General features: G+C 35.6%; 1 protein-coding gene across 1 annotated transcript; it reads left to right on the plus strand.

The window, feature by feature from the left end:
• The first annotated feature begins 7,384 nt into the window (after positions 1-7,384).
• On the plus strand, positions 7,385-8,314 carry LOC102164683 (olfactory receptor 4A47-like). The gene has a single exon (XM_021081690.1). The coding sequence runs from the start codon at positions 7,385-7,387 to the stop codon at positions 8,312-8,314; it is 930 nt and encodes a 309-aa protein (XP_020937349.1).
• The last annotated feature ends 609 nt before the right edge of the window (positions 8,315-8,923 follow it).

Consider the following 8,923-nt stretch of genomic DNA (forward strand, 5'->3'; position numbering starts at 1 on the left):
AGGACCAGTGCTAGCCCACTGAAGGTGGAGCCAGGTCCTAGGGTCTCTGGCTGTGGGGCCAGGGTCCCAGAGCTTGTGTTGTCTCATTGATAGATGGTGCAAGATCCCAGGGGTTCTGAGGCTGGTGTCTTCCCACAAGTGAGTGGACTTAATCCTAATATAGCTGGCTGAAGAGAATTGATTGTCTCATGGCTGGTGTCTAGTGGGGAGACAGTGGTTCAGTGGGTCCTGGGGTTACGGTTGTCTCACCTATGGATGGAGTCATGTCCTAGAGTCTCTGCTTTTGGGACTCAGGTCTTGGAGCTGATACATGCATGTAGGAGGGTGGGTTCAGGGACCAGGTGTTCCCAGGCCCAGTGCCTGCACCTCTGAGTGGGGTTGATTCTAGGTTTAGTGCTGGCCCACTGGTGAGTAGATCCTGGTCCCAGGGATGTCTGAAGGCTCAACAGTTCCTACATTATTAGCTGGCTTCCTGGTGGTTGGGGCTATGTCACAGGCCAGGTACTTGTTTGGCCTGAGTCTACCTAGGAATAATGCTGGGCAGGGCTGGTGGCTATTGGTTGGGCTACCACTTATGGTTGCCAAGTGGGAGGGTGAGGAAGTGAGATGGGCTTGGAGTCTGGGATTAATAGATGCAAACTATTGTATTTGGAGTGAATAAAAAATAAGATCCTGTGTTTAGCATAGGGAACTATATCTAGTCACTCATGATGGAACACAATGGAGGATAATGTGAGGAAAAAAAGTATGATAAGACTGGGTGACTTTGTTGCACAGTAGAATTTCACAGGACACTGTAAACCAAGTATAATGGAAAAGGTTAAAAAATCATTTTAAAAAAGCTAGAGGGAGGATTCCAAAATGGTGCTTCTTAACACCAGTGTCCTTTCTTTGGAAGCCCCCCAAAATGGATGCTGCCAGCATATATCTCCCCAGGTAAGCCACAGTTGTTCTTTACCTCTCCAAGAGGATCCTCCAAGATCAACAAGTGGGTTTGATCCAGGCATTTTCCAAAGACTGCTTCTGCCTTTGTCTTGGAACCTGTGTGATTTTGTGTGTGCCCTTTAAGTGTTGAATCTATTTTGCACAGCCTTCTGACTCTCCCCAAAGTAAACCATGATGGCCTTCAAAGCTAAATGTTTTAGGGGATAATATTCCTGGTGCAGTAATTATGGACTGGGGAGCTTGATGTGGGGCTCAGGTTCCAGCCCCCTTAGGGAGAAACTCTTCGAATAGTAGTTATTCTCCCATCTGTGGGTCACTGATTCTGGAGGATGGGATTTGACCATTCCATGTGTCTACCACTCCTACCTGTCTTATTGTGGTTACTTTTAAAAAAATTGTTTTTATTTGTAGGGGATTTTTTCTGCTCATTTTCAGATTGTTTTCAGTAGTCGGTCGGTTGCCTTGTAAATAGTTGTAGCTCAGGGAGGAGGTGATCTCAGGGTTTTCCTACTCCATCCTCTTTAAACACTCCCCTCCATATGGAAAGACCCTACTGTTTTGAATACCATGGCTTCATAACAATTCAGAATCACGAAGTATAAGATTAACAACTTTGGTAATTATCAAAAAGTGTTTTGGCTATTTGGAATCCCCTGAGATTTCACATAGATTTTAGGATGGATTTTTCTATTTTGGCAAAAAACTTTTTTGAAGTTTTTTTTTTTTTTTTCAGAAATAGGAAAACCTATTCTTTTTTTTTTCTTTTCTTTTTTTTTTACTATCAATGCTAAGTGAAGTCATCCATACAATGAGACATCAACATCAAATGCTTTCACTGACATGTGCAATGTGAAAAAGGATAGACTGAACTTCTTTGCAGAACAGATGCTGACTCACAGATATTGAAAAACTTATGGTCTCTGGAGGAGACAGTTTGGGGGTGGGGGGATGTTCTTGGGCTGTGGGATGGAAATCCTGTGAAATCAGATTGTTGTGATCATTATACAGATTGTTGTGATCATTATACAGATGTGATAAATTAATTTGAGTAATAAAAAATTAAAAAAAGGAAAACCTATTCTAAAATTTATTTTGAGGCGATTTTAGTATGGATTGAATTGAATCTGTGGAACGCTTTAGGGAGTATTCACGTCAATAACACTAAATACTGCAGTTCATTAACATTTTCCATTTATATGTGTCTTCCATAATATCTTTCAGCAATGCTTTGCAGTTTTCAGCACATAAGACTTTGTTTCCTTGGTTAAGTTTATTTTTAATTATTTTATTATTTTGATGCATTTGCAAATGGAATTGTTTTCTTTCCTAGTGTGGGAAGAATAAGTAAACTTTCTTTAGTAGGAGTTAAGGTTTGTAATTTTTCCTTAATATGTTCTTTGGGTTAAAAATAATTTTATAATAAAATCCTCTCAACAAACAAAGATATGTACCTCAACATAAAAATGGCTATATATGACAGATCTACAGCTTACCTCAGACTCAACGTTGTAAGGTTGGATGTTTTCCCATTAAAATCAGGTGCAATACAGGTCTGCACACTCTTCTCACTCATTTTTAATGAATTACTTCAATAAAAACTTCCAGGAAATTCTTTGAGTTTTCTAATATATATACCCTGATCTCTGAAGTGTGGTAACTTTACTTAATTTTACTTTCATTGTCTGTAACAGTGTTTCCAGTGGCAGCCATTTCTTAGCTTTTCAATCTCAGCTTAAATATCACCTTTTAGCAAAGGTCTTCTTCTGATTACATTATCCATTATAGAATTCTCCCTCTTAATTCCTGTCACAGTACACAATTTGTTGCCTTATAAGTGGTGAATAAGACTACCAATACTTTATTAAACTGTCTGCTTCTTTATGTCTGACTCTATCATAAGAATATAAATTCCATGCAGGGAAAATCTATTACATGTTTTTCCCTCTTTTATTAATAGCTGTGAAATGACAGATAACACAGTTCTTGGTATAAAATAGATACCCTAAATTAAAAAAAAAACAATTGGATACATTAATTAGATATCACATCTAAATTGATGATACATTTTTATTTTTCACATTTATTTATTTATTTATTTTTATGTCTGCCCCTGCAGCGTATGGACATTCCTAGGCCAGGGATTGAATCTGAACCATTGCAACATACACCATAGCTGTGGCAACACTGACTCCTTTAACCCATTGCACCTAGCCAGAGATCAAACCCAAGTCTCTGCAGAAAATGGAGTTGCTGCAGTTGGATTCTTAACCCACTGTGCCACAGCAGGAACTCCTATGACAATTTTTTTTTATATATCTAACCAAATGTCAAGATGGGATATACTGGGCATGAAATAAATGGAAAGTAAAATGTGTTATGGCAAGTGGGAATGTATTTACTAAATTAATCTTCACTGGAACAAAATGACTGGGTAATTTATTCTTGACTGGCAATAGTCTCATCATGGTTATAAAGCTATTCTTTTTCGATGTTACACCTTTCTGACCATAATTATGTTATTTGGTCTAATAATAAATTTACCTTCAGATGTTCTTTTAAATGCTGTGAAAAATCCCAGTGAATTTACTTAAGTAAGAACCTGAATTGGATATATTCCAATTCCAAGACTCATTGATACATATGTTAAGAAGTCTTAAAATATTCAGAGATCTTCACCCATATTGGGAAAAAGAGGTGATGTCACTTTAGGAACTGATATCAAATTTTCAAGAGGTCCTTTGTTATGCATAAAGCAATTCATGAAGGGAAGAAAAAAAACAGAACAAATATGTCTTTCAAAATCTCAGGTCAACTAGTCTGGCCACATAAACATGACAAGGGTAAGAAAGAGAAACAACTGAGGAATATTTTTCTACTTTGGAGTCAGTATGAAAATAACTTACTTGAGATAAATTTTCCCAGAGAATGACTTGTTGCTATCTTCCTACTTAAAGATAGGTGTTGCTTGTCTTTTTTTTTTTTTTGTATGTACTATATATTTTAAGGTAAAGTTTAGTTTAATTACAATGTTGTGCCAATTTCTGCTATACAGCAAAGGGACCAAGTCATGTATATATATCACATATACATATATATATATATATATATATATATATATATATATACACACACACACATATATATATACACATACACACATTATTTTTTTCATATTATCTTCTATCATGTTCTATCACAAGATATTGGATATAGTTCCCTGTGCTATACAGTAGGTAGGACCTCACGGCTTATGCATTATAAATGTACTAGTTTGCATCTACTAATCCCCAAACTCCTAGTCCATCCCACTCCTTCCCACATCACTCGTGGCCACTAGAGACAGGTCTGGTCTCTATGACCATAAATGTGTTTCTGTTTTGTGCATAGGTTCATTTGTGCTACATTTTAGATTCCACATATGAGTGATATCATCTGTTACTTGTCGTTCTCTTTCTGACTTAAATGAATACTATGAAAATCTCTAGTTGGATTTGTTTATCTTTTTGATACATCATTTTGCCTTTGTAAAAATTTGTTTTTTCTTTGGCACCATGGAATTTCTTTCAAATAATCTACAGTCCAATTAAAAACATTCTTCTAAATAATCAAAAAACACCATGGACAAAACGGAGATATATTTGAATGAAATAAAATATTTCCTCAAGTAAGAATGCAGCGTTTTTTCCCTTTGTCATAAAACTAGATAAAATAACAATTCAAAGTATTTATGAGTAATTTTTTAAAAAATTTTCCTTCAGATTGAGTAGAAGCTTCCACAAGGTAAGACTAATGGCAAATAATGGGAACCAGCCTTCTTAATCATGTAACTTTCTTTATTATAAAATGTATTAAATCACTTTGAAATATGCCAAATTTAGAGTCCAGTTGTACTTTTATTATTAAAAATGTGTGACATAGAGAAAATTAATGAGATGTTCTGAGCCTTGGTGTTTTCAACTATGAAATGGTGATTACATTTCTTGCTACTACGAATTTTAAATGTGATACATTAAATTATGGGTGCATAACTGGAATCCACTCCAGGAGTTTTGAACAGTGGAATGACATAATTAGGTAATATTTAAAGAGCATCATTTGGATGCTTCAGGAGAATAGTTTTTGAAGGACAGAATAAATGTGGAGAGACATAGCAATAGGCTATTGCAGTGGGCCAGGAAGGAAATATGGCAGTAGAAAATGATAAAATTTGTGATATAATAGGAAAGTAGAGACAATAGGATTTAACAGTCGATAAATAATATGAGAGCAATCTGGGAGTGAAGAACAAACACTGTGAGATTGTTTTGTCTGAGCAATCATGTAGAAGGTTGCAGAGAACAGCTTAGCAGGTGAGGGCTTAAGATGGGTGCTGTGAAACTTAAGAAAAATTTAACATAAAACAAGATACAGAGACATTTATCTTAAAGGTGGGAACCAGGGGCACTCAAGGTCTCAGGGACCAAGAGCACCACCTGAAGAAACCACACTGCTTTTATTGTGCTCTTTAGGATTAGGTCAAGGGGAGCTATAGATGCAGGATATAGTTTTTTATTATTTTAAAAGTCACATAGCTGGTAGATGGGTAAGCTTTTACTCTGACATTTAGGCATTTAATAATCATTAGCATTTGAGGAAGGTTGGCATTATCTGTCTCTGCATAGCATCTAGAGAATAGTCTTTGTGCTTCAGCAAACAGCATGCCTATTTGTAGCAACCAGACAGGTCTAGATTTGCACCTTGGTTCTCCTTGCTGATGCATATTCTGCTAATGATGGCTCATAAACCACTTGGGGCCATGATGTTCCTCTCTCTCTTATTTTAATAGGACATATCATGCTGTGCAACTGGTGTACCAATTTGCACAGGTTTGGCATGTCTAGACCAATGCATTATGTCCTCATTCAGCTGACAACATGAATAACTTATGCCTTTAGGTCTTTGTTCTTAAGCTTAAGTTATTTGCCAGCACTGTGACTTCTTTTCAAGCAGGAATATGGGTTAAAGTAAAGCAGGATAAGATGAAGTTTTCAGCATAGAAAATAAAAGCAACTAGGCTAAAATAATATTGTAGAAATATGTCTCCCGACAGAGGTGTTACTATTTAAGGAGATGGGGATACATTTTCTTATTGTGGACAATTTTAAATATATCTTTATAAATACTAACTTGATATCCAACTAGAGATATCCAAAATTAGAGATGTTGCATATATAGGTTTGAAAATTAAGAGGGAGATAGGGGCTGGAGACACACAACTGAACTGTTTCCACATTTATTGGTCATGAAAGGGAGGAATATCCACCTAAAGACCCTAAGAGTAATCAATGGGGTTGGAGGAAATTCAGGACAGCGATCTTCCATTCATGGTTTGATCTACCCATGCTGATTATGTAAATTATCTTAAGTGGGTCTCAAATATTACACTATTGTGACTTTATAAATGGTGTACTTTATCATGGAACTCCTTTACCATCTTTTTTTTAATCCTTTCTTATGAAAAATTTAAAGAAATTTTCTTTTTTAAATTGAAGTATTGATTTGCAGTGTTGTGTTAATTTCTGCTCTACAGCTCAGTGACAAAGTCATACATATATACACACATATATATATATATATATATATATATATATATATACACACACACATTCTTTTTATTATGATATATTCCATCATATTCTATCACAAGAGACTGGATATAGTTCCCTGTGCTATACAGTAGGACTTCTTTGCCTATCCATTCTAAATGTAATACTACTAACCCCAAACTCCCAATCCATCCCACTCCCTCCAATCCCCTTGGCAACCATAATTTTGTTCTCCATATTTGTGAGTCTGTTTTTGTTTTGTAGATAGGTATGGCAGCCTGGATATAAACAGAGATTCTAATACTAAGTGAAGTAAGTCAGAAAGAGAAAGGCAAATACCATATGATATTACTTGTATGTGGAATCTAAAATATGGCACAGATACACTATTTTCTAAAATACTCTTTTTCCATTATGTTTTATCATAGAACATTGAATATTGTTGTCAGAGATATACAGTAAAAGGTTATTTTTCCCCTCCATTTATAATTGGGGTTAGCAGATGTAAGCCATCTTTTTTATTCTTTCAATTAAAAAAAATCAGCTAAAGCTTACTTCCTCTGGGAAGCCTTCTCTGATTCCAGCTTGATATATTCTTACACTATGACTCAGCACCTTGTGAATACACATTTAATGACACTCATTACAAGGATCTGGAATTGCCTGATTCCTCATTATGTATAATATCACTGAGGGTAGGAAATGTGGCCTTAATCACAATTATTTTTGACCTATTGGACACGAATATACTCCATACATATTCTTCTAATGTATCAATAAATAAAAGGTGTTATCCCCCTTGTTTTATAGGTAAACTGCTTTTAATGTGTGAAGTCAGTTCCAGTATAGACTAGATGGAACCAAGAAACAATGTGACATACTTTGTCCTCCTGGGCCTCACACAGAATCCAAAGGAGCAGAAAGTATTTTTCATTATGTTCTTACTGTTCTATATTTTTACTGTGGTGGGCAACCTGCTGATTGTTGTGACTATAGCTGTCAGTAAGACCCTGAATTCACCGATGTACTTTTTTCTTGCAAGCTTATCATTTATGGATCTCACATTTTCTTCTTCTATTACCCCTAGATTGATTTCAGACTTATTCTTTGGGGAAAATACCATATCCTTCCAATCCTGTATGATCCAGCTCTTTACTGAACACTTTTTTGGTGGGTCAGAAATTGTCCTTCTGTTGGTCATGGCCTATGACCGCTATGTGGCCATCTGTAAGCCCTTGCATTATTTGGTTATCATGAGGCAAAGAGTGTGTGTTGTGCTGCTGGTGGTGTCTTGGGTTGGAGGTTTTCTGCACTCAGTAATTCAACTGAGCACTATTTATGGGCTCCCATTCTGTGGCCCCAATGTCATTGACCATTTTATATGTGACATGTACCCCTTATTGAAACTTGTCTGTACTGACACCTATGTGACTGGCTTCTTAGTTGCATCCAATGGAGGGCTGATCTGTTCTATTACATTTTTGCTCTTACTCATCTCCTATGCAGTCATCTTGCAGTCTCTACAGAACCTGAATCAGGATGGGAGGCGAAAAGCCCTTCAGACCTGTGGTTCCCACATCACTGTTGTTGTCTGCTTCTTTGTTCCCTGTATTTTTATGTATGTACGACCTACTATGACCTTCCCCATTGATAAATCATTGAGTGTGTTTTATACAATTGTAACGCCTATGTTGAATCCATTAATCTACAGTCTAAGAAATTCTGAGTTGACTAATGCTATGAAGAAGATCTGGAGAAAAAGCTTCATATATTATAGTAAATAAATCCGACATCCACAATGAAGGGAGACATTTGATCTCAAGATACATTTCTTTTGAATGCAGGAGCCATTTTAAAATCTTATTCTGATTTCTTATTCTTCAGAGAGTTTATGATAATTGTAATTAAAGAACACAATTATACAGCTGTGCTTTTCGTAAGTTTCCTTCCATGCTAGGATGTAAGGAACATAATTACCATCGCTTTACTGTACCTAGAAAGGTAAAAGTCTATACAGTAAGGTGCCAACAATACATAATGAAGTAGTGAGGAGATCATTAAATAATTACACTAATTTTTATTCATATTATGCCTTTATATTTTTTACTTTGTTCAGAAACAGTATGATTTTATTTAGATTCTTGTCATTTAAGTTTTTATTTATACAATTTGAAATATTTAATTTTATATATGGTGACCTCTTTACTATATTTTGGTTTTATTATCCACATATTTTAGTTTAATTCTTTTGTTGACAAAAAAATTAGAGTATAGTAGACAATAACATAAATGAAAACCAAAATGAAATAGCATAAATGAAAACCAAACAATACAGTATGAAGTTTAGAATAAAGTTCCTGTGTTTCTCTCAGCATTTTCTCCAGTTTTCCTTC

Source organism: Sus scrofa, unplaced genomic scaffold, assembly GCF_000003025.6.
Source record: "Sus scrofa isolate TJ Tabasco breed Duroc unplaced genomic scaffold, Sscrofa11.1 Contig2026, whole genome shotgun sequence".
Classification (NCBI taxonomy): domain Eukaryota; kingdom Metazoa; phylum Chordata; class Mammalia; order Artiodactyla; family Suidae; genus Sus; species Sus scrofa.